General features: G+C 38.8%; 2 protein-coding genes across 9 annotated transcripts in view; one reads left to right on the top strand and one right to left on the bottom strand.

The window, feature by feature from the left end:
* Positions 1 to 27,569, bottom strand: part of LOC105200665 (PRKC apoptosis WT1 regulator protein) — a 103,808-nt gene that overhangs the window by 57,962 nt on the left and 18,277 nt on the right. The gene's annotated exons all lie outside the window — the stretch shown is intronic.
* Positions 5,053 to 27,115, top strand: LOC105200756 (mucin-5AC). The gene is made up of 10 exons (XM_039455009.1): positions 5,053 to 5,446; positions 17,032 to 17,379; positions 17,485 to 17,883; positions 18,465 to 20,353; positions 20,731 to 20,980; positions 21,095 to 21,793; positions 22,204 to 22,674; positions 23,191 to 23,655; positions 23,885 to 24,505; positions 24,707 to 27,115. The coding sequence occupies exons 1-10, from the start codon at positions 5,444 to 5,446 to the stop codon at positions 26,117 to 26,119; spliced, it is 6,558 nt and encodes a 2,185-aa protein (XP_039310943.1). The 5' UTR covers positions 5,053 to 5,443; the 3' UTR covers positions 26,120 to 27,115.

Below are 27,569 nucleotides of genomic sequence, written 5' to 3'. Positions count from 1 at the left end.
ATTCAATTGGTATTATGTCTAAAACTGGTATGTACATAATATAATTGCAGTTATCATTTTTACGTAACACTATTCTCTCTCTAAACTTCGACATTGTAATGCCTCAGTATAATAATTAAAATTATTATTATTTGGCAATAATGCAAAATTGTCAGTGGTATTTTACAATTAAACAAAATTTGATCTCATTGAAATGCTTTACATAACTTTTAATTTGATCGTCATTAAAATTGATTATAACTATTCGCAATTATTTCAATGCCGCTCAACCGCACAATCTACTAATTGGAACGACATTAACCGTGGCATCTGCTCACCGTTTATCGCGTTATTTCGCTAGTTGCAAATTATGAGATATCGCCGCGCGATAATCAAATCGGCTGGAGAGACATTCTCCGTTCGCGTAATCCTTTTGCAAGAAGCAAACGGAGTCAAATCACTGCAAATTGAGCAGCCACAATATCCGTCGCCGCGACCGCGGGACGGAGGGAAAGGACGCACGAACGACGATGGAAATGCGGTGATACGGCGGCAGATTATTAAGATAATTGCACGGCAGAGGCGCGTGATGAGCGGGACGGCCGCGAGGTGCATTTTGCTTCACGGGCGGGTCGCTTTCACCTGCAGCGATTCCGAAGGCACGAGACGACGGTATAAAACCTCATTGTCCCCGCTATCAATTAGTGTCGCTCGTGACGGCAATTTCGCTTTTCTAGGACTCCCCCCGCGTTCCCGGGCCAGCTTCTGCCGAATGAAAATTTATTTTGATCGGCGTTGCTCAAGCGATTCTTCACTACGAAGCAATTACTTCCTTACTACGAAAAATGCGTTTTACGCAAAGCCGTACCTTTTATAACACTTTATAAGGTATCTTACAATTCAAGGATAATCCCGATTAGCCGTTGCACGATAACTGCCGTTTATTTTGTTCGCCCGGCGAACAGATGAGAGAAACTTTTTGCGAAATTGTTTTCTCAGAAAAGCCAATCATTGCGAAAATTACGGTAATGTCTTCTTATAGTAACGCGTACATTTCATGGATTTTGCCCTGTGGCATTTTATGAAGATTCTGATTACATCTCCGCCGACATTTCACGAGATACTTGGGACGTTCGTAAAATGTCGCGTTTCGCGAAAAGTCTATGACAAATGTATGCACGTGGAAAATCTTGCATTGACTGGTGCTAATTTTTACAAGTCGCAGCAGTGCCAGTGAAAGGAAAGAGTGAAGGTCTAAATAGGTGAGAATAGCCGTACGGAGTGTCCACAGAGATACTTTCATGGATTCATTTGGCACCGTAAAGTTAAAATACTGTGCGAGTTCTGCGAACGCAATACCTATAATCTTTATGCGTTACGTACAATTGCAAACTGCACGTATTAAAATTTATTAAACAGATGTTAAAGTCTTTAAAATCTAAAATTAAATTAAGATAATTTATACCGCCTGTTTGTGACACAAACTTTTACAAGGCGAAACAAGTTAAATAAATTCATGAAAGTAATTTATTATATATCGTCCATGAAAATCTAGTTGTGCCTATTATAAATATCGTACGTTCTCGTGCAAATGTCAACTATCTATACTGGAAAACGATTCGATATTATCAAACTAATGATAATTATAATGTTTGAAATCTATCTGATGATATCTTTCTCTTCTTTCCTAATCGGCTTCTGGCTCATCGAGAAAAAAGCTTATCTTCTCCGATTCCTTTTCGATAATAACGGATACAATAGAACCAATATAATGACTAGGCATATTTTACTTTCACAGTTTACATTACCGGCAGATATGAATACTTTCTACGGCAAAGAGAAATTATATTTTTCCAATCAGTACACGCTTGTTCCAAGGTTGTTCACAACGGCGATTATGCAAATTGATTAACGTCCACTTTCGGGAACAATGACGCGATGTAAAAGATTTCCATTTGCTCTTATTCGCGACAAAGGATTCAATAGGACAAGTTGCGAATTTCTCTCGCTTTCACCCTCGTTTCAACGGCTATTTGCTTATTTTACGCACCCGCAGAACATCGGTCGAGCGAGCCAATCAATAATAAGAGAACGATTGAAGAGGAACGTCAAATGTCCTTGCGTGAGGAATTAAACCATGAAATTTAAGCCTTGCCTTGGAAAAAGTGTCTGATTAAATCTAGATATCTATGAAGATTAAATTATATACCGGCTGCTTCGAAATAAGGGTGAAAAGTACTGATAATCTTGAAAAGGCCATTTCATTTAAAAATGTCATAAATATCATTGTGGATCCTATACCAAGTAATAGAAATTTGTATGCACATCTGTGTATGCGTGAAAATTACATTAATCTTATCTTCAATACTTGTTTTCTTATTATATCAAAGTTGTGTACACATAATATGAAGCCAAGACTTAATTCCAGGTGACGTAACAGAATAGACTATATATTAGCGTGTACACTAATGAAGATCTGTTTGCCAGGTCATTAATTTACTCATAAAATGTGTTCTTCATCATTCTATGCAGGACAACATAAAACATGCCCGGCGTCCGTGAGGCCGTGCGAATGTTGAAGGCATGCAATCATCAGCACCCCGTATATCCGGGCATTCAATTCGAGGATTTGCATTCGTCCTTACACAGATTCGTCTTATTCTAACTCTTACCCGTCTTTATTTCTCGTCAAAAGGATACGTTTCTAAGGATGGGATTTTTCAACAAAATTGATAGAAATGTAGTTTTAGACACATTAAAATAAATCTCTGACCTAAAAAATTTTATAGAACACACAATTCTATATTTCTTATTTAAGACGTAACTATACAGAAGTATTAGGATTAGAAGGTCAGTTTATAGTTGTAATTTTTTAATTTTTTAGTATAAGTCTAACATTCTATTTGTTTTAGAAATTGTTAAATTTTGAAATTTATAAAATTTAGAAGTGTTTTCAGTTTTTACATTTTAAAATTTTCTAAGTCTTTCTCATAAAACACTGCATTAATTTTAATAATCCTGTAGCTATATAATTATTTTTTAATTTAATATAACATAATATAAAAAACAATGCAAAATTTAATCAGTTACGAATAAAGAATGCGAAAAATAATTTGTTTACAAAAATTTAAAACATGTAATACAAGTGACTGCTAAATTTACTGCGAATAATTTCCTAGCCGCTATTTCCTATCCATCAATTCGAGATTGATTCGAGTACTTGAAGTCGAAGGAGAAAATCGATGTACGCTGGGAATTGCGAAAATTCCGCGCAGTTGGGCGTATCTCTTCCGACAAAAACCGTCTTCCATTCAGAAGCACCGTCGGATGCAACATCCTGAGAATAGCGTACGGGTCATGACAAGAACCAACGATATGTTCCAGACGCGGCTGATGGCCGAATGCATTTCCTAATCCCGGCGCCTCGTTCCTTCCTGCGGGCGAGAGGATCGTGGCCGGCGCATATTTCCGTAAGAGTCGACGAACTGGCTGACCCACGATTCCAATCAAAAGTTGCATAAGAACGAGTAACACGCGTACACCTCCGTTCGCCTCTCACTTCTTTCGCTCGCCTTGCGAGCTCTGGCCGAAGCGGAGCTCTCTCTATCATAAAGCCTATTCTAAACGATCTATGGATCGTCACGGAAATTGGAACAAAATCCTGTAACTTGGAATGTGCCGCGCATAATGTAGAAAAGATCCGTTATCGGTGTTATAAAGATAAATTGCATATCTAAGATCGAAAATAAGCTTGACGTTCCATACATCGACTTTTGATGTTCTTGTGCAAACACTTCCACTGGAGTAGGCTAAGACTTTGAGATTTTATGCCAATATCCGCCTATTCTTCACTCCCACATAAACCAGGGAATATAGTCGAAGAGAGAAGTTTTCGGAGAGCGCAGTTTCCTAAAATCTAACTTTATATTTTTGCTATATCTTACTTCATAAAATTTGGTATTCGATGTATGTATACATAACGTTGTGAATTTATATTTCTCTCGCGTGTAATCTCATACTATTCATCTTGCTATTATTATAAAATATTTTTTATTTTTTTATTTTTTTAAAAAAATTTGTTAACGTTCGCTTTACAAGGCTATAACGAAGAATGTCGATCATATCTACTTAAAAATGTTTGTATTTTTACTATTTTTAAATGTGAGAAATACTGAAACAGGGTAATATCATATCTATCACACTTGGCATCTTTTATTTTCTGATCGATGCGTTACAATATGGACATTCAATGTACCCCATCTATAAAACATCGCAGCTCCAGTTTCGAACATGGCGTGCAACTGGATCACCGCGAAAAGAAATCAGAGCAGTGTATGTTAATATCGCGAGACGCAAAATGGAAAATGATTGAATTCGATCGTGCGATAGATTTCAGCTTTTTTACATTCATATCAAGAGAGGATCTATAAATAAGCTCAGTATAACGCTTTTGAAACTGTCAGTATATTACTGCCATAAATTCTGAAAGATGTATCTTCACATATTGTACAACTTATTCGTCTAGTTGTACAAAATAAAATTCGCCGACACACCTTCTATACATTGTTAAACATCGGCAGCAGAATTTAATGTAATGTAACGGAGGCAAATTTCAAGCAGATACATCAAAAACATTTAATGCACATTTAACGTAGATTTAATGTTGCCAAAAGTGCACTAAATTTCATGCACAATTTCTCAGTTGTAAATACATTAAATTTAATGTATAAAATACATTGAAAATACATTGAATTTTATGACATTTTTAAAAGTGTAGTGAAACAAATTCGTTTTTGATATTTTTACAACAGAGCATTATTGGAATCCTTCTACTGGAAAGAAGCCAAAAAAAAAAGATAACTTTAACTATTCGAACTTCGAATTAATTCTGATGTAGAGCAAGGACAATAATTCTGAATACGAGCTGCAGCTGAGAACGCAGCCCTTAGAACGATGTTGAGTGTGCATGAACACCATGGAACCAATCGAAGGAGAGGCTTTCTCTTGGATCACCGGTGGTACTTGGGTTCCTGCTCGCGAGTTCCCCGTCATTCTCTGGAGGGGATATCTATATAGTCTGTCCATTCTGGGACAGCCCGTTCAAACTGCTCGTGTTCCTAAGACCGCACGTGTACCACCGTGTCGACGAAACCGTGTACGTTGACGGTTTCGCTTCGAACTCGCGGGACGTACGGCGACGGCTCGGAGTGAATCAAAAGAATCGAACTTCAATTAGGATAAAATTGAGATACGACAAGAGGGGGGGGAGGACACGTGTGCCGGTGGTGCAATGTGAACGAAGTGTGGGGTACGCGATCAGTAAACAAAGCGGTATCGTATCGTGAAGTTCGTAGGTGTCGAGAGAAAGGGAGAAAGAGAGAAAGAGGAAGAGGAGGCGAGAGGACCCGGCAGTAGGTCGAGGGTGGTACTGTGACCTAGTGCGGAAATCCACCCACCCTGCACAATGGTGAGTTCGCGGATATCGTAGGACTGCGGTAGTGCGTAAAACCCGTATCGGACTATGCGCTGCAGATGAAAACGGCAAATTAAAATTCAACTAATCAAATAACCTTAGCCTTAATACGTTCAAATTGATTGAATTTAATCTCTAATTCGCAATCTTCAAACTTCAATGTGTAATCCGATATAGGCGCTTTAGAAATACGCCAACTTTATATCTGCAGAATTACAGCATAAATTTCGTGTAAATATAAAACAGGTATATAAAATAATAGATAATGAATTTCCAGAAATGTAAAATTATACTAAGTCAGTATAAATCAAGATTTCATTTGTTTAAGGAAGTCAAACAAGAAATGATACTTTCTACTGTTAATCACGTTTAGAAAGTTATTTTAAGAAATTATATTTTCCGACATCTTTTACTTTCGGATGAAAAAAAACTTTTTACGTTGATAAGTAATAATCTGATAATTTTATTCATGTTTAAAAAAATATCAAGAATGTAAAATATTTTTTAAAACAATTAGTAATTTAACATAAAAACTTTTCTAAAATACAACGTCAGATAAGTGGGTTGATTATTTCTTTCATTTCATATTATATCAAAAAGTAAGAGTTCAATAATACTTATTATATTCCTAGAATGGCAATAATAAATCGGCACATAGTTTCAAACGTAAAATTGGCACAAAGAGAATCCTATATAAATCTGTATAGATAGCTCGCTGAATTATAAACCACCATTAACAGAACGTGTACATAATTAACAGTAGAAAGTAACGTTTCTGGTTGGTGTTCGACCTCTTTAAGAAATAAATCGTGTAACTGTGCAAATGTCTTAATGTTATTCATTACAATAAGTAAGCTTTTCACATTTCATGTGCAGTGTACATATAACTTAAATTTTTATTTACTTTATGCTGTTCAAATAATTTCAGTGAGCTAATGAATATTTAAAGAAAGCATCGAAGCAATATCTTTTTAAATTTTTGTAGTTCCGTAATTTTATTTGTAAATTATTTTACCAATTTTCTTGAAAAAAACTCTTATACAGTTTTTTTTCAAAAAATACTAAAGAAAAAATATAACAAAAAAATTACAAAACAAATTTAATATCAAATAATATGCAAAAAATCTATAAAATAATATGCAAAATATTTTTTACTTCTAAATTTCCCAGAATCATAATTCCACTTTTTAACAATGTGTGATTTAAAATTTGTGCAGTATCCTTTTCAATATACGAAAGCGATCCGAAATATTTCAAACTTCCGCGACTGCATTCTTTTTATCTCTCGAACAGCGAGATAATTGTAAAATAGACCAGTGTGTCGATGCGTCTCCCGCGTTACTACGCTTTCTAACTTACGCTTCGTATGCTGATGCTGTAAAATTTCACAGTAGATAATTTACGGCTGCTAAACAGCTTAAGAAGTACCACCGGGTATTAAACAGCGATAACATTAGAAGCCTAAAAACATCCCTTATGGGTGTAGCTAGTAAAACATTTCACTGCAGATATTATCGATAAATCGTTCCACCTCTCGCATTAAAAATGTATACATGTGAAGACATAAGCTTTATACTTATATTACGTTCAATCAACTATAATTGGGTCGTATCGTATGTAATTTACCATTCTTTTTCTTCGTGTACGGTTATCTTGAATACAGTCTGTATTCAGGTCTTCATGCTCAAACGCAAATCTTATTAAAGAATTGCGGTGTGTACTGCGAAATCAAATAAGCGGTCGTGTATAGCGTGGCAGAAAAATATTAACTTCATCGAGTTTTAATGAGCGTGTCGAAGTTAGACGAGAGCGTTCGTAGCATGTTCGACGTGAACGCGTTAAGGATCGCCGAATCTATTGCAAAAGGAAGAAAGAAAAAAAAATGGAAAGAGAAAGCAGCGCGAGTTTCTTACACGAAATGTCGCACGTATCGATAACGATCGGTCGACACTTTTCTTCCGTAAAGCACGTTTCGCGAATATCGAAATCTCGTTCGATGACGGTGGCACAGTTAGACAAGATTGTATAACTTCGATTAACTGTGTACAAGCTAGCAGCGAGCATAGGCCGCGCGAAAATGAAGACATTTGCGCGTAACTAATTTTTTTCTCCGCGGGCAGGAAATAAGGCAACGCGATAGGGAGAGATAGAGAGAGAAAGAAAGGAAGACGGTCGCTGACCTCCTGAATTGCGACATAAGGAGCCAAGAGCTGTTCACACACTGACCCGCATTTCGTTTCCCGCCGGCAAATAATTCCGAGACTTTTGCCTATTATTCGATTTTCCCCATGGACGAGGTGTATCCTTTCTCCCGGCCCTGGCCGTTTCGACAAGATATTCGAGTGAAATCTGAATATCTGAGTTCAATCTCCGATCGCGTGATTTAATATCCGTGTTATAGTTCGTGGCCTACTTGTACTCGCCACGCCGGTGTGAAATTTTGTCCAGTCTCTGTACACGGGCGAACAAAAACGTTCTGCCTAATTGTACAAAAACATTTTGCTCATTTGTCTTCTGTTGTGTAATAGAAGCGATTTAGTTTATATATATAAGTTTAATATCTAGATTTAGAAATTTAAAGCGCCCCCAGAAGACACATATATTCACGCGAAAGATCTTGAGAAACACGTTATAATCTGATAAGATTTGACAAAAATTAATTGTCCTGTATGATTCACAACTATAAGTCACAACTCATATTAACTATGTCCTATAAGAAATATAAGACGCTCATGTTGTATATTCTAATCAGATTTTTAGTTTAAAAATTACATTCCCTTTTATAAACGTTCAAGAGGAAAATAAGATTCAGATTATTCGTTATTATTATTTTAAACTCTTGCCCCTGCGGAAAAATGAAATCAATACTTTCTTTATCTGTAAGAAACGGAGCTGAGTGCAAAGAAATCGACGTAATCTGAGACAATACATAAAAAAAGCAATGTACGGTTAATTTTTTTCCTATAAAATTCGAAACTATGTAATAGTTATATAGTGAATCTAAAATTAACAGTTATAATAAGAGAAGGTCAAATACAGCAAGTAGACAATCGACGTTATTCATACATAGTTTCTATATTTTATTTAATTATAGGGACGTTTCGATTTTACATAAACATCTTTAGCCAGTTAAAAATTAACATTTCTTGACTTCTTATTTCAATTTAGAATGGAATTAAATATTACGTTTGTATTTATATGCAACTAGGTCAAAAGTCATCTTCCTAAATTGGGCAATTTCCATGTTTTGCCGCAAATCCGTTGTGCATGACATCATTCCGCCAAGTACGTTTATATGTTTAATCCTAATTGATGATAACACGGATGCATAAATGCACTCATTAATTATTTCATTATCTTTGCATGCTGTCGTGGAAGAAGAGGCAATTTATTTTCGGAACGAGTGTTTTAAAATACAAATAAATACGCAGAATAATTTTTAAATTTTAAACAGCAGAATAATTTTTAAATTTTAAATTTTGAATTTTAAATTTTTAAATTTTTCTAGACTAAAATGCGATTAACATAACATTTTTAATGCAAATTTAACAAATAAACGCGCGCGTTTCGAGAAATTTAATTTCAGATGTTCAATTCTCAGCGCAATACGTCAAAATTCTCTAAGATATTAATAATGTCGTTAAGCGTTTAACGACACGTGAAAAAGAAAAATGCCCTGTGATAGGATTTACTATAGCGTCTAAATTTAAGTTATAAATCTTGTAAAGCTGCAGAAGTATTTCTGAAGTTTCACGAAGGGATAATGACGTCAAAAGGCTTCTTCTACTCAGCCGTAGGAAGATCAGTCGTAGGCGGAAATCCTTGCAGCAAAAGTCCGAACTAAGTGGCACATAACCGGGCAAAGAAAAAACCCGCCTCCGGCTCCTTGATACTTCCGTCGCGTGCCGCTCTCGTGAGCAAAATAAAATTAGGAAAAATTTGCGATCTCCACTGCTCCTCTTAATTACGTTTTGCCGCGACGAACTCACGCGTCATGCTGTTGACACTAAGCGGGCAAGTTTCATTTTGCCGCGATAAAAAGAAAATGATGGAAAGAACCTCCTTTCGAGAAAGGTATGCAAGAACTCAACTTTTTGTTTCTTGCGCGATAAAAGTTTTGTCAAAGTTTTGTGCAAAAGATATCTTTAGATTGCCGATGAAAGACTCCCTGCTATTTTATATTGAATTAAGCGTTATTATCTCAGGAGCGTTGGAGCGTAATTTCTGAAATATAAATTCTTTAAACGAAGTTAATTACATTCTTCTTCTTCTGCAAACAAAGAAAGACGCTGCGGGAAAGCTGACAAAACTCGTTTTGACAACGTTAGAATTAGTTATGTCACGATACTTCCCGATGCCGCGCCACGACTATAGATCGCTATAGTCGCACACGGTGTGTGAACAATGCACACAATCGCGCGGCTCGTGTGTGATTAATTCCGTAATCGTCCTCCGCGCTAATCTCATCGCACCTCGAGTCATTGTCGTCCAGACGTATCTCATTCAAGGATAATAACCTCGCGACGACGCGGTGTCATTGTCCCGGGGGTCGCACGATGTGTCTCAAGAGTCAGCGACGACGCGCTATCGAGACTAATTGACATTCACGTATTAATTATATCGAAATTTTTTATCTCTCGTTCGAACGAAGAGATTCTCGAATGGAAAAAAAATACAGGATATTCCTAACGCGATCGGATAGATTACCCCGGTTTTCTTTTTTTTTTTAACTGAGCAAATTTCACATCGCACAACGTACGTTTTACCATCGGGCGTTACGCGTTCGTTTCCCTCATTTCCGGCTGGGTGTTACTTACCTCTTTTTATGGTCGGAAGTCGCACGGAGTAAGCGATCTATCGCGATAGCCGGAGAATCGCCGTCCGAATCGGTCTCGCTGCAGCGCGCTCGAGTGGGAGCCAAAAGTTCGAAGGCGAAAGTAAAGGTGGAACACCGGCGAAGAAAGTCGGCGACAATAAGTGGCACGCCAATGAGGCGTCGGCCCATCCGACCGGATCGAGCATGTGAAACCTGTCGGTGATCTCCCGGTGACAGGAGGTGATCAAGAGAGAGAGAGCCCCGCTGGAAAGACGTATTACTTGGCTCGCGTTCACGTCAAACGAGCCTTTCAGACGATAAAATTGTGTCTATTACGTTAAGAAGTAAACGCGTGGAACTGCAGAAATGCGTGATTGTTCAACCATAGAAAACGAATCTGCAAGTACCCCGGATATTCACGGTATCGTTTTTCCCAGTGAAAACAATCGCTCGTTTGCTTATTGTTGCCCTGTATATTGCACATGGCTCTTCATCAGATAAATTCGCCACAGCTGTTATATGCAGAAAGAACAATAGCTTAAGTGGAAATTATAATGAGATTGTACGAAGTCGCGCGATTCGAGATACACGACAGATCTCTGGAGAAACGCATATTTGTAATAAACATTATCTTCTTAAATAACTTACATCTAGCCTTTTGTAAAGTTTTATTTTTTACAAAACTTCATTTATTTGGGATTTCAACAACTTGTTTAAAAAAAATACTTCGAGAAAAAATTAGAACAATAAATAAAATGCTGATAAATAAATTTTTTCGATGTAGAAATTTAATTTGATCTTCAATTAGTGCAGCTCACGTATAAGTCATGTAATCTAATAAGTAAATAAAATTTTAATCATGAATATTTTCACGTGAAAATGCATTTATGAAAAAAAAACATTTACTAAGATGCTATATTTTATTATAAATAAATGTATATTTATTCATAATATTAATTATACATTTTATTACGAATAAATATATTTAATGAGCTGTTACATATATTTTATTACGAATAATAAATGTAAATACGTTCGCAATTAATTTATTGATTAGATTTTTTCTTGCGTAGCAACTATTATAATTACAAAGCGCCGTAACTCGTACATAATCCACAAATGAAATGTATTTTCTAGTAAGCCACGACTGCAAGATGCTATCGCGCAATGCATCGCTATTTCCGTGCTCGCGTGTAGGGTCGGTTTACAAGAAATTCGATCGAAACTTATGTCGTTCGCCGATACTTTCCCCTTAGATGCGACGGAAACCCTCTCGAAAAAATTCGAGAAACGAAAGTTCGCGAGCGACTGTGGATAGGATAGCGCAAAGGTACAAGTAGAGCGTGAAATTCCGAAGGCCGCGAATATGGCATTTTTGCAGACGGCACATTCGACAGGATTACGCACACTCGCGTACGTATGACGTACGTACGTCCTTCCCAAGACTTTCAGAACTTGGATAAGACTGGCACAAAAGCATTCGTCTGAATGGAAGGCTGTGTTTCAATAATAAATCCTTCTTTTACCGGTATCGCTCGTGAAACGCTAACAAAGCTGCTTTGAACAAGCTATAATTACCGCCGATGGTAAAATGAAAAATTTTTGATACGTGCACACACCTTTCAAATATGCCATTGATTCGGAATACAACATAGCGTATAACATGTTTAATATGGTTAATTAGCCCCAACAGAAAAACAAAATGTTAGAAAAGCATGACCTACCTTTTCCTAAAGAAATATTTTAAATATATCCAACACGGTTTTCCTAAATAATATTGTCCCGAATTCTCTTACAAATATTAAATCGAATGTTCAGTTCCTCAATGCAAAATTAGTAATCTTACATCAAATGATTGCTTATGTTCTTTCAAAGAAAATTATTGATGAGTTCTTTTATGGTCATTTAAACATTTAGAGAACGAAGAAAGTTCTCATAATATCCGATCACGCTAATTTAATCTTATCGCGACGCTCAACCTGTTAAAGGCTTGAACTACGTTGAGCGAGAGCTAAGTGACGATGCCAAGACCGCGCCTTTATCGGAGGACCCGGGCTAGCTTCCTCGCGCGTTGAGAGAAAGGCGCCCTCCTTTTTAACAACGTTCTGATCCGGCATGTAGCAAACATGAACGATTGATAATTGCACACATTACCGGCGGTATTGGCTGCGCGATGTTACGAGCGAAGCTCAGCGAGAACGAGGAATATCGCCTCGCGTCTTTACGCGCACCTCCGCCGCCTGAGAGAAAGTCATTTCTTTTAACGGTCCCGGCGATCGAGCCGTGGTTCGCCGCGCGGCGAACGGATATCTTCAGTCACACCCGCTGAGAGGCTATTGACTAGGATTGAAAATGGAATTGCGAAGACGCTTATTATCACGGGACGGCATACTTTTAAATATAGTTCAGGGGTAGCAAGCTAACGTTGTTTGCCGTCATTTCGACACTAAAATGCCATTAAAGACGTTATTTGGACGTTAAAGTGACGACAAATAACGTCAGCTTACCAAGTTAACAGAATTTAAGAAAATTCTCAAACTATATTACTTTTTGGGATAAACACTTTCTGATGACTGTCTACTTTGTTGTCGGTTAAAGATCAGATGCGATCATTGTTCTCTTCAAGAACCTAAACCTAACATGAAAATATATAGAATAATTAAATTTGTCAATGTCATATCAAATAATTAAAAATTCGTACGATTTTTTTAAGAATAAAATACTCTAATAACATTTAAAGACAAAATTTACGTTCGGAAAAAATTTTTCATATATAATTATATATCAAATATGTTCGTATAATACATATATAATATATAAAATATATATTATCTATATGTTATTTATAATTATACATAATAATAATAAAAATTTGTATATATTTTATATAAAAGATTCTTCCCGGGCAATGTCATGTTAAGAGATTTTATGATGTATTACATATTGTAACTATATATTTTTTATATATTGTAATTACAATACGTTAATATCCAATTAATCGATTAGCTTCAATATAATTCTTCCCGACATATTACATTGATAATGGCCATGTATAAAACATATTACTCGCATACTTTGAACGTCCCTTTTCTTGGAAGTGAATTTTTCATCGCCGATGCTTTCGCCAAACGCCGATAATTCTCCGTTGGAATTTCATTGCTATACGTATGTACATGCGCGCGGTATGTGCGAGCGAACGTCCCATACGTTCGGGGGATCGATTTCTTTTCTTGTCGACGAAGAGGCCCTTCCGGCGGATCGCGCCGTTATTTTACACAACGATGGATTCGTTTCTAAAACGATCGGTCGGAATGCGCGCGGAAAAAAAATCGCGAAGAAAGCAGAAAACCCGAGCGGCGTGTCCGACACGCGATATTCCGTAATGAAAATTACATAGACACGCTCGTAGCGCGTAATCAAAATCATGTCAGTAGCACGAAGACCTGACCGATTCGCGCTCGAAAATCACCGTAGTCCAGGAATTAACGAGTTCTCAACATTCCCTGCATTCGCCCAGTCGATGATATCATCACAGTGGTAATATCATTGTGTCGGTTAATTGCTCCGATAATATCGCGAGGAGCAGGATAGTGATCTTCGCGTTCTAGCCACTCGAGGCATTTTCCCCGAGATTGTGGTTGTACATCGACGATAGTGTATCACGTTTAAAACTCAACGTGTTAAGGCGCAATCTAAACAGTCTTTGGCGTAGATTTTACTCATTTTTTGTTACCACACACGCTCGTTTCCTGTATAGTTACTCGTGCAACCCGTCAATCATCATTTTTGTAAAAACTTCGTTCGACAACTTGCGATCTCGTAAGACTAGGTAGTCACAGTCGAGTCATTTATTAGAAATCGCCTATTTGATGCGATTCACAGTTCGTTAGCGCTGGTCGCACTTCAGAAGTTCCCGCGATTCGCAAGCGACGTGCGAGGACGATGCCAACTGGATATTAATAATTGGGACGATGACAGTGTCCGTCGCGTAATAACCACAGTAATTAATCGTAATAAGATTAACAGAATAATTTAATAATTATAATGATATTTTTGCGATCATTATCTGAATAATTATTAACGGCATAATTTGGCGTTAATAATTGCTTTCTGGTTTGCATATATTCATTTCATAGACGACGGAACCGAGATTGAGTGTCAACTAATATAAATTCGACTCTAAAGAAGTAATTAATAAGATTTGATTGGATATTTATTATTTATGATTGATTAAAATAATTTATTTAAAAAACTAATTATTATTTATTAATGGCTCCTTAACAAATTGACTTATTGACATTTGAATATTGCCCGTGACATTGTAAAAAGTCAAATTAATAATTAAAAAAAAAATTACTCTATTTTTTAAATTTATGCGTGTGAACGGGTACACACCCATCGATACGCTGACCGTTGTAAAATAGATTAAAAACACTATGTACGTTGCGTGTCTACAATTTTCCGTGTCCGCAAGTAGAAGGCCGACTACATTCACTTGGAGCACCCAACAGACACTTCAAATATTTTCTACGTTATTACAAATCTAAACTCCATACAATTATAACGTTTTCAAGATTCTAATTGACGTCGTATACGATCGAATTGAAACAAATTGAACGCAAATTAAACTCTTTCGCTTTAATTATTTTCATAATTATTATAATAAAATTTAAATTATTATGACCCAATAAATTATTTAAAATCACTTTTCTCTCAAAAATCAGGATGCACGGATTGCGTCGATGTATAAATAGATAAAAGCGATAGCATTAGTGAAAGTTGTCTAGGTAATTGTGTCTAATGATTCATACCCGGTGCACTATTATCGGAGCTATAACGTAGCTTTATTATGTATTTGTTTAAAAATCGTGTAAAAACCGGATACCGTGAAATATGTAGAACTATCAGATGTTACGCGATACGATCGCTGACGATTCACTTCTTTATCTAACCACTCCTTTGATACAAGTATCGCAAAATAGGCTATTAATTCATCAGAGTGTAATTCCGTATGCGGTGAATGAAGTGAAACGGAAAACTGTATCGAAAGCAGATATCGGAACAACAGCTGCTGCGTTGTTCCGATGCAATAATACGCGTCATTCGCATCTCCGTTCGAGATGGACGATCGATCGATGACACTCGCAATGTGCGCGGAACGAGCCAATCGCAAAATAGAAATGTCACACAATATAAAGCTTTTCCATTTCAAAAGTATAAACATTTAATTTGATTGCATGCATGCAAACATATCAATATAAAATTTAATTGTATATTTTTCGAAAGCACATATGCAAATAATATATATCTTTTATCGCGTAATTACATCTACATACTGACTGCATTCAATGTAGTTTATGTGAATTTTCATTTAATTTATACAATTAATTGAACAGAAGACACGTGTACAATTCTAATGACACAATCTATTTTTATCGATCATTGTTAATTAAAATTTATAGGTTTAATTAAATGAACAGCGATTCTCTTTAAACAAGAGATTAAAAATAAACATAGAAATTCTTTCGGTATCAACGAAAATTATTCGATAATAGATGATGACATAATTACTATTATAATAAATGTAAAGATAACTCTCGATAATTTTATCTTTATGTAAAATGTGTTTCTCATAAAATGTGTTTCTCATAAAATGTGTTGCTCATAAAATAATAACTTTCCCTCAACGAGGAAATAATTCATTCAAAGATGTTTACCGTCATGGAAAGCGATTTCTGAAACGTTTGACGAGAAATAATATCGACATTAATATCGGAAGTAATTAATAGCATTGTGTACGTGCGTGAGCTTGTCCGTCGCAACTTTGTCGCATTATGAAACCGCAGAATCCATTGAAACCATAAAGTGGCCGATTCATTGGTCCATGAACTCGATTACTTATTCGCGTCATGATGGATGCGGTAAAATTGCGGTTGGCTTCTTGTTACCTATCTTCCGCACGGAACATTACCACGTTTTATCTGTTATCCTCTAATGCACTTAACATCCTGTTCCTTAATACATGAAATAACACGTCTCCAGCTCTATATTATATAATAAAGTTCTCTATTTTTTATTAATTTATTTATTTATCTTTCTATGTAGAGAATTATTTCGTATTTCAACTATTTAACCTCTCGATTTCCAGAAACGAGTCCCATTAGGTAATAATACAAAAATTAAAATTATAATATAATTTCATTATTATAACTATAGCTTTCAAGACTTTATATAGATATAAAAGAAAATAAAAGAGAAAATGTATTATATTTCCGCATTGATATATCTATTTACTATATTTTAATATAATTTTTAACATCATAAATGTTATTATACGGAAAACTTTTGGGAACATCCGCTTGTCATTCCCTTCCCATTGGAAACTTATATCTAGGAAATTAGCATGCAACAGAAAGATTAATTAATGTTCAGAATTTTGACTATTACTCGGTTTAAACCATTAGCAATTCGCAGAATTTCATGTAGAATCCTATTTATAGTTTTATGGGTTGTATATAGTACGCGGCTTATCCTGTATTACGGAACTAAAGTTCACATCATTTCACACACTGAGTGCACGCGCGCGAGAGTGCTTTATTCAAAAAATATAAATTACGCCAAAGCGAACCGACGTCGATACTGACCCAGATACACCATGCAAAGTCAATTGAAGCAATTTTACGCTGTCAATGTAGCGTACGTGCCGTCGTCGAAGTTAATTACTTAGCATCCGCGATCAATTAATCGATATCGTCGGTTTTAGATTGTGCGGAGGTGCTTCGCACCGACCGCGGTATTCATCGTCCTAACGTTGTTAGGCGAATTCGACGGAAGCGCGGCTGAGCGATGGTCACGACAAGTCTCTAACAGCGAGTGGATCCCCCTGGCTAATCCGGGAACCGCATCCGGTCAATTGCCACGGGGAAACGCGGAAAGCGTGGTGCGGGCTAGCAGCACGCATTTGCCGAATCCAATCCAAACGCTCGCATTGCCACCCGCCCTTCAGCAGCAATACCAAGATCAATTGATTCAGCTGCAAAAGACGCAGGAGAGCATTCAAAAGCTCCTCCTGCTGCAGCAGCAACTTAAAGCTCAGCAGCAACTTCTCCAGGTAAACAGATTGTTCTATTAAATTTAACGAGATCTTCAAAAATAATGTGCAATTAAATTTTGATTGCTCGTCGTTTATTTTTACAAATATTGCTGTCATTTACAGACTCAGACGTTACTGCCTGGCGATTATAGTAGCGCGGAAGATGAGAAACAAGTACTACCGCCGAGTTCCTTAGGCAACTTGCAAACAGCACCCGAATTAGCGTCGGAAGCTTTGGTACCGGCGCATCCGTCCACGGGGGCACTTCCGCCGATGCATCCTCCTCAGAACTTCCTATCTCAAAGACCGGGACAAGCCTATCAGAATCAGGAACTAGCGAGCTTGCCTGTTCAGGAGCAGATTTTACTGCAACACGGCGGGAACGTGGAGGATACGCAAGAAATACCGCACACTTACATAACGAAACCAGGAAGCCAGAGACCTGACGGAAAACGTTTGAAAGGACAACCGAGATTACCGCAATCCTCTCTGAATGGAAACGTGGGCGACGAGGAAGAAGAGGTTCGTACAATAAAATCCTCATGTAACTTGCTTTCTTGTCGACGTGATTTATCAAGTTCTATTGACCAATTCTTACAAGCGCATCTCTGCGATGGTATCGCTAGATGAAACAGAATTAGAGCGTGCATAAAATAAGCAAGGTTTATACATCAGCCGAACGAAACCGGAACTAAGCGTGTCTATTAATTGATCTGGTTTTCTCGAACACAAAAGTGGAACCTATGATAATGACTAATTACAACAAGCACTGGATTTTACAAAGACATAGATAAAAAAATTTCAATTCTTATTTCAAATTCTATCACTTATAATAGACAATTTTAATAATTGTTATACATGTAATAATGAAATAGATAATTAATATGTAATAACGCAACAGGAACAAATTAAATTACGTCAATATATTTGCTATATTGTAAAACGTGTGTTAAATAAATTTTATAAATGTCCCAACATATCGTTGGATTTTTTTATTTCATTAAATTTAGTAGTTGCAATATGTGTCAGAAACAAGCATTTGTTTTCATCAAAGAATCTATGATTGGAGATATACGTTTAGCGGCAAATGCGACAACTTTTAGGTTCAACTAGTGTATGTCCCGGCGGAAACATTGGCACAAAGAGGTCAATTGAAAAGGGTCCGCGGAAGGAAGCAATATCCTGTTCGCCAACAGCAACACCGAGAGAATCAAGGAAACATCGATCAAACCTCTCTTTCGCCCGAACAGGAAACCTTGGCGCGACAAGTGTTGCAGCAGATCCAGAAGGAACACGAAGAGAATGCGCAGTTCCTGAAGGAGGAACGCATGAGAGAGTTCACCAGATTGAACGAAGAGCAGAAAGCGCTAGAGCGAAAGGCGCGATTGCAGCAGGAGGCTCTCCAAAGAGAACAGGAACTGTTGCGACAAAAGGAGGCCGAGAAGAAACGAAAGGAATTGGAAAGACTGGAAGAAATGGCGAGGCAACAAGAACTGGAACGAATTCGCGAGGCTAGAGAAAAGCAGAGGCAGGAAGAGCTCGAACGACGACGGCTTTCCGAACTTCGCCTCAAGGAAGAGAGGCGCCGCGAGGAAGAAGCAAGACAACGCGACGAGAGGCAAAAGCTGGAACTGGAGCAACAGAGAATCCTGGAAGGTCAACAGAATGATCAATCGCGAGCTACTAGTCCAAACTTCCAAAACGCTCAATCCCAAGCCCTGATCCGTGAACAGGCGCGTCGTCAGCACCTGCCGGATGGTAACAGAAACAAGAAGATTCGCGGCAGACAACGTCCACGAGTCAACCAGTATCAGGAACAGTCGACTTATCACGAGGTCACTACCACGCCGTCGCCTAATCAGCCGCCCCTATCCGTTTACATGGGCAGTTCCTCGTCCAGGTTGGATAACGTTAGGGTTACCGATGTCCTGAAGATCTTAAAGAACGCGAAAACCATCGCTGTTCTGGATAACGTCGGCCCCCACAGCCCGCAGGTGTTCGTGGGTCCGTCAAACTTAGATCCTCCCTACGGTTACGCAAAGTTCGATCTTCCCTATCTGTCGTCGATCGATCATAATAGAGTGGAACGCAAAGTCGACAAACTGCCTTTCTTCGTCGCTCCGCTGAGCTTCGAGCCGCCTCCGGGTTACTCTAAAATCCCCTTCCCAGCACCGCACATCGGTTCCGTTGTTGTCAACAACCTATCGGAAACAAGCTCGGAATCGAATATCCCAACGGATGAACAGAATCCCAGTCCGTCGCCATTGATAGAGCCGAACTCTTACAGCGAAGTCGATCAAAGCGGATCCATCGCTACCACTGCGTCCTACGATTCCTCGAGCACTCAAAGCTTCTCCCCGGAATCCAACAGTCCCAAGTACGAGCCCGCTTACTTAACGCCGTCCTCAAATTCGAAGTTCAGATTTAGGCAGTATTACGACAATAAGCCGAGCCCCGTGCTTAGCACGTCGTACTACGAACAATCGACCGCGAAAACAAAGCCGAAGCATTACTACGAGCAAGAGAAACTAACTACTCAGCCTCCGAAACTCGAAACGACAGTCAGCTATAGACAAGAAGTGACCTATTCTAGCACGCCGAATTTCCAGGATAGATCAGTAAGTCCGCATGAGCCTTCTACGAAGGAGCAGGATCTGGTGGCTCAATTGGCGTTCATCAATCAAGAACTTGCTCAGCAAAGAGAGCCTCAGAAATACATCGCCGAACAGTATCATTCCCAATCTAATCTAGGTGAGTCGTACGGCGTGAATGACGTCAGAGCGCCAGTTGGTCCGACGCAATATAATTTACCAGCGGAATTACCACCGATCTCTCCGCACTTGCCGGGCTTAGTGAATTCCTTGTTGGATAAGCAAGAAGAGAATCCTCCTGTCGCTCCAACGCCACCGTCGACAACGACCACGACCACGACCACGACACCAGCAACGACGACTACTCGTATAAGCTCCACGACTTACAGGCCACGGGGAAGGTAAGTGTAATTTTATTATAATTTATAATACTTTATATGTGTGTACCAATTTCTTAAATATAATATTTTTAATCAAATGTTTTTTGTTATTCAAATTTTTTAAACAAACATTTACAATTATTAACTTTGATTTAATAATTCAGATTTAATAACTCAAGTCTCTTTATCTTGCGTATTATTTTTCAAAGTTTTCTTATTGATTTTCAAAATGGTAAGCGTGATAACATAATTAATGTGAAAGGCATAAAAATTTTCCACATAAAACTTTTATGTCATATGACGTAAATTGACGGTTCAACATTAAATGGAGCACAACAGTTTTTCAATCGTGCATGTCATTGAGATAATACATTACAATTATGTCTGATCACGTACAGAGGCAGAACTATACCTACAAGACCCAGAACGACTCAGGCACCTACTAACAGAACGGAAAGAACCCGAAGACCATCGTACAATCGATCCAAATCTAGATTTACGACCACAACGGAGGAATATCGCGAGTCCACTTACGAGCCAACGAAGGCGAAGACGCCGGAGACCACGCAGAAATATAACGCGGTAGAACACAGAAGACCAGCATCTAGAACGCAGAAACATAGGAATCGAGATAGAGCGAGTTCCCAGGTAAGATTTTTTATTTTTTAAATATCATTTACTCCTTATGTAATATCAAAATCTTAAAAGAAAACAAACGTGGAGTATTCATTCGCGTAAATATTCTTCTCTAAACTCGTCTAGGTTCAAAATCACAACGTTCAAGCAGCTAATTACGAGAACTATCCTCAAAGCGAATCGCAGAGTAATACATCTCCCGATGTGTATTCGCCGCCAAGCGGGCCCGCTTCTGGTCTCTACCAGAAGGAAACCCCCCCATCAGGAATGAGCAATTATCCGGAGAACTATCCGACCACTACACAGACCGAAAATTACCCACCGTTCCGTGAGATCCAGCACAGTACGCCCTTGGTATCCGACGATTACTCCAGGAGGGAGAATTACCCACAAACTCGTCCTCAGGAAACGCGCTATCAGCAAGACGCGACGTACGTTCAGAATGACGGCTTCCAACCATCGGGACTCGAGAAGACTCCGGTGAACGGATTCAATTATCAAATTGTAAACGAGAACTCACCGGACCAAACGATTCCCCAGAGACCCAAAGAATATCCGCATTACCAGGAAGATTATGATCTGGCCACGACGGTGGACTCGCGAGTCACGCCCGGCGAGGAACATCGGTATTCCCCAATTTACGAGACGCAAACTCAGCCGGATTATAATACCGAAGGACAGAATGCGTTCCGCAATATTGACAACAGCAAGATCGAGGGTACCGTGGTAGAGACTGATTCGAATGCGTCACCGATTTTCGTCCCGCTTCAACAGAGCAAGCAGGAAAATTACGAATTGCCCTCCACAGAATCGTTGATTACCGAAGTATGTATATTAACAGTATTATGGTAACATTATGCAAATATTGCTGCATTTTCTAAAAACATTTTTACGTAGCAGAATTTCATTGAACTTTTGCCCGCATTGCATTAAATTATAAAAATTATAAATTATAAATCACACGCACATGTGTAAGTAATTAAAGATGTTATGCTAATGATACAAAGAATACGCAGTATAGAAATGTTCCACAAGGAGAAAATAGTTTCTCCGTTATTTTATAAATTATAACAAAGTAAAATTTTGTTGTAATTTATACATATATAAAACTTGTTTACTACAAATACGTTTTTAGAACATTTATAGACTTATCTCTGTAAGATTTTCTTTGCGCATAAAGTTCAATCTTGTTAACGCGTGAAGTTTAAGTATCGTTGTAATTATCTCTGTCCTAGATGACCACGACTAGCACGACCACTCCGGCGCCCGTGATAATACGTCAACGTGTCCGAGCACGTCTAGGCGGTCGCACTCATCAAGACTCCGCGATTCAGACGCGACCACGCGGCTCTCAGGACGAGTATGTGCGTTTCAGCGCTGTGAACAACGATTCCGGTCGTAGCAGCGCCGCGACCGGTCAACGGCTTCGCGACGGATCGAGGACGAGGATACGCACGCGTCCCCAAAGTCACGGGTCGCAGGTGCAAACCGAGGGTAACGAGTACATAAAGATACACGCGGCTCAGCAGAGACTGGTCGCCACCACTGAAAGACCAACGACGACAAGCACGACGGCTCGTACGGTGGAGGAGGAGGACATCGATTACGGATTCATAAGGCCACCAAACTTCCGGCCGTTGCATCCGGTGCATCCGGTGGATACCAGATTCCAAGCGCCTGTTACTTATAGACCCGCTTTGTCCGAGGTACGAAAAATTAGAAGAAAAAGAACAGTTTTTTTTACAAACGTGAAAAAAACAGTTGGAAGTATCTAAAAATTTAACCAGATACAGATCTGAAAATAATTTTGTTAGACCATCAAAATAATTATGTAGGACGCTCAAGCTGGTTGCTAGAACGTCAAAACATTTTGCAACACTGCTCATAATGCTTGAACGTCTTTCATAATTTGTTTTAGTTCAACAAAATTTCATATCTGTATTCTAGCTAAATTTTTAGCAAACTCATTCTTTTGGTATAGATTTTTTTAGAAATACTATGTATTACATTTTTTTAGATATTTTACAATTAAATTCTAGTGTAACTATCTATCAATCTTTTCTTCAATACATATAAAATTTTCCAATTCTCCTAATATTGTCCAAAAAATCATTTTTAAAATGAATTTTCCACGTAACGTCCCATCAATCTTCCCTTCAATGTACTTCATAGCGCATTCAAAATCACCCTTCTGAAAATAAATGCAAATAAACACGTCGCAGATACAACATATTCTCCCCAATGACGAGACGGAGGAGGAGTCGAGCCCCACCCACGTTTCGAAAAATCGTCCGAAGTATCAAACTTCGAACCGTCGACCGACCACGAAAATATTCACAACGACGACGAGCACGACAACGGAAACTGTACCTGTTGCGACGACGATGCCAGACGATGCCGTGTACACTGTAAAACCGAAAACAAGATCGGATGAGTCAAAGTTGACGAGAGTACGAGGAAGAGTCCGCCGACCCGGAAAGAAACGCATTACGACAACGACGGAATCTGGCCTCGAGGCGAACAACGAATTGCCTCTGGACGAGAACTATCCTCGAATAACGCCGCAACAGCTGCCGGTGACGGCGAGTGGACAACAGCCTCTTTACGACGACAATTTCGACGTCACGCCGCAATTTGTGCCGAATCAGAATCGACCGACACAGTTTTACGAGGAGAACAGCGAAAGCGTAAGTGAATTCTCTCAACGGGATCGCGTTGTGAAGCGATAAATACGAGATGTAATAAATACATATTGGAAAAAAAAAAGAAAAGCAATTTTTTTATATTTCGTAACCGGAATATAAAAATTTGCTAAGCTGTGAACTATATAAATCTTTGACTAAAATCCGTTTCCAATATTTTTCTAAGAGATGTGATTCGTTCTTTTAAACTGCAATATAACGTGTCTGTTTCCAGTATCCGCCTCAAGAATTTGTTCTAAACTTCGGCAATCTTCCGGGGCAGGTGTCGCAGCGCGAAGAATACGATCAGACCCAGCTGGCTAGTGTTCTACCGAAAAAGTATAGCCACTCGAGTCGCGTGAACTCGGACGCGAGCGCGCACTCCACCGGTGACATTTACGGCGCCGAGAGTCAGTGGTCTACGAAGTTGTCGAAAACGTCGTTCCAGCCGAGCTTCGCCTCGAATCGCGCACCCGGTGAAACGAAAAGGGGTCGAGATAGAAGCGGCGACAATCAGGAAAACGAAAATACGCCCGAGATTATTACGGCCGGACCGGAGGTGCCGTCGGTGACGATGGTCGTTTCTTCGGACTATCAGAAACACTCGAACGACGCCGACAATGTGGACACTACGATGGATGGCTTCGGATGGAAGACAAACGCGCAGGATCATACGGAGAAATTGAACGCCACGACGGCAGTAACGAATTCGCCGACGACGGTACCTCAGAATCAAGTCCAGAGCGATAAGGAAACGCTGCCAGAATCGCGGACGAGCAGCAACAACGAAAACTTCAAGGAACAGATGGGTGATGGCGCGAGAGTGACGAAACCTGGCTCTCCCACCGGGAGAAAGGTAAAATATTCTATAAAATATTCTATAAAATAAAAATATAACAATCTGATATTATATTTATAAAATAAACGGTTTATTTTAAGCAATAAATTTGAATTAATATTGCCATTGAAGTTAACTTCATCATGAACCTTCTTTCGTGACATTTTATTTTGAAGGAAACAAGAATACAAAGTAAGAAATTGAAAATTTATCTTTCAGACCCGAAGGAGGAAAGTTCGCGTGCGGGTAAGACCTCTCATAGACGATTTTGTCACTGCCGAATCTCAACACTACAATTCTGCGTTGAATAGCCTGGTTCAAGATCAATACAAGTACAATCCGATTCGCGAGTCGAGGTTCACCACCGCTCAGCCAATCGCGACGACCGTAACCGCAAGTACCGCGGCGGCCGCAGAATCGACCAAGAAATCGCTCCTCCAGAATTTCCTGGAGGAAATGCTGAAAAACGACGAGATTTCTATCCCGACTCGCATCACTTCAGTCACTACGGAGCTGTCCGATCGGACGACACCCATAACGACGCCGTCCGTCTTCTCCAACGATGGTGAAGTTACAACCATGAAAGAGAGTTACGCACCGAACGATACGACGATGAACATCAGCGAAGAACGCATTCCTACGGTAAATGAAGATTCAAACGGATCGAAAGCGACATCGTCTGAAGGAACAACCTTGTCACAAGAAGAAACTGAAGTACAAGAGGAATCCAAGTCGGAAGAAGATTGGAACAAGAAAAGTTCTCAGGAGGACAAAAGCGAGCAGAGTGATTTGGAAGATGTCGAAGTATTTAACTCGCCATCGAATTATCCCGATGAATCAGAAACCTCGAAGAAAGATGAGAATAACATAACAAAACTAAGTGTCATCGGTAAAGAAAAGGAACACGTGATGACGTTAAAGAAGCAGGAAAACATCGAAGAGAACGAGGCGCATCCGAAGAATCATAAAACCAAGTGGAGCGAAGTGAAATACCCGTTGACTTTCGAGAAATCGCAAAACGCGTTGAATTCTTATTCCACGACCCTTATCCCGGGTGTCGTTACGCGAGACGAGGGCGATGGCAGCGTGAAAACGCTCTCCGACTACGTGAAGGCCATCTTTGACAGTATGAAAAACGCCGAAGGTGAAGAGATCGCGAAAGTGGTCGAAGCTAAAAGTGAGACAGATAATTATAACTTGAATAATACTGCTTCGGCGCACGCGACGAGGTCGAAAGAAAGTGAAGAAATCGATCGAAAAGCCGGCACGACTGACTCGCCGCAGGACTCTGCCGCGACGCAACGTGTTAGGATTGAAGAGAACGGGACGGAGTCCGACGAAACGCAGGAAGTAACGAAGGAGAGTACTACCACTTTCGGAACAACTACGCTAATCCCTGACGCGATCGCAAGTACGATAGTACCTTCCGAGAATACCCTGATAACGGAGCCTTCTACGACGACTGCGACATCGATCAGACAAGCGAGCAACATATTTAGAACGAACTCCACGATGTTGGGCAAGGTCCTAAGAACCTCGACCACCACGAAGGTGTCTCACATGACAGAGATTTGCTATAGGGGTCGATGCGTGATGACGAAACCCAAGATGGAGGACATTATGACGAGATGAGGGAAATTCGACAATTCGTCGATTCGGTTGTGGGATTATCCTTAGCACTTTTCTGACCGGTTATCAAAAGATAAATAATGTGACAATAATAGGTGCTCAATAAAGAATTCTGGAGATTTCTCTCTTTATTGAGCATTTACCATTACTGAGAAATGCAATATAACTATTATAAAAATGTCGAGTAACTTAGCAATATTTTTATATCAATATTTCATATATACTTACGTTAATTTTAAATAGAAAAGTTTCAAAGAACCCAGTGGAAAGCTACGATAAGAATCGAATCATTGAAACCGGACAGAAAAATGTCAACTGTCTTTTGCACTTTTTACATAATTTTTATTTATTGATAGAGATATATCGTGCTATACAAATCGAATCTCCAAAAGGTCGTCACGTTCATCAACATCCTACACAGGTATTCTTCATATATTTTTCAAATTGCTCGTTATGCTCAGCATTCTCTTAATTACATGTCATGAACGAAAAGGGTATCATTTTGCATCACAAAGATAAATTAATGTTTGAATGCCAACCAAATTACGACATAGCGGAATAACGAACTAATTAAGTTTCCCGTCTCACATATAAACACGTAAGGAATGATCAATATTCCCTCCAAGGACTTTCATTATGAGAAGATATATTATCGCTGGAAGATAAGGCATCGTCTAAGATATCGCGACAAATGACGTGTGTTGGAGGGTTAAAAGCAAAATACCGTGATATCGGTTGTGAAGAGGGACATCCCCTTCTGGGAAGGAAATTTTGCGTCGTCGACGGCAAATCGATCGTCCGTCGCGACGCGTACTTATAAAAAGGGCGCCGAGCGTCCTTCCAGCGAGATCGAAGCGAGATCGAAGCGTAAGCTCGACTCGCACGAATAACGTGTAAGGAGCTAAGTCTATTTAATTTAACTACGTACTTGCGTAGTATACGTGTAAGTTAAGCGTGTAAGTATTTTAATAAAGACGCGAGAACGCAAGAAAACAAGAATATTTTTGTTCTTTTCATTTCTCTAGTAATCCAAAACGCAGCGCATTAAATCTATGCACAAATATCTAAAATTGTCTTTGAATTTCACTTAAAAATAATGCTACGAATTTTTGTTCCAACCCAACTACAATGTCGTTTTTATAAATAATATTATAAACAGTAGTTTTATTAATTATTATTAATTTAAGAATATAATCAAAATTATTTTCTGTAATCATCATCCACTTATTTATTAATCTCTTTAGTCCTTTTCTAGAAAATAAAAACAAGCTTTAATTCGAAAAATGTAGACAAAGCTATTCAAACGTCACTTGCTTTTACAGAATTTTCTCGTCGTAAAAAGTCCACTAATCAGGAAAGTTTGATGAGTCGAATATGGTGAAAAATAGAGTATTATACTCATTAAAAATTCTCCAATTTTTTTTATTCGCTTGGTGGTTAAGTATTGTTAAAA

Source organism: Solenopsis invicta, chromosome 11 (genome assembly GCF_016802725.1).
Source record: "Solenopsis invicta isolate M01_SB chromosome 11, UNIL_Sinv_3.0, whole genome shotgun sequence".
Classification (NCBI taxonomy): Eukaryota; Metazoa; Arthropoda; class Insecta; order Hymenoptera; family Formicidae; genus Solenopsis; species Solenopsis invicta.
The sequence above is the reverse complement of the archived record's forward strand: the minus strand, read 5'-3'. Positions and strand labels throughout refer to the sequence as shown.

Excerpts from the sequence above, each read along its gene's own strand:
- LOC105200756 (XM_039455009.1), top strand. Across the intron at positions 20,354-20,730 it reads ACTTACAGGCCACGGGGAAG|AGGCAGAACTATACCTACAA; the intron begins GTAAGTGTAATT and ends GATCACGTACAG. Across the intron at positions 23,656-23,884 it reads ACGAGGAGAACAGCGAAAGC|TATCCGCCTCAAGAATTTGT; the intron begins GTAAGTGAATTC and ends GTCTGTTTCCAG.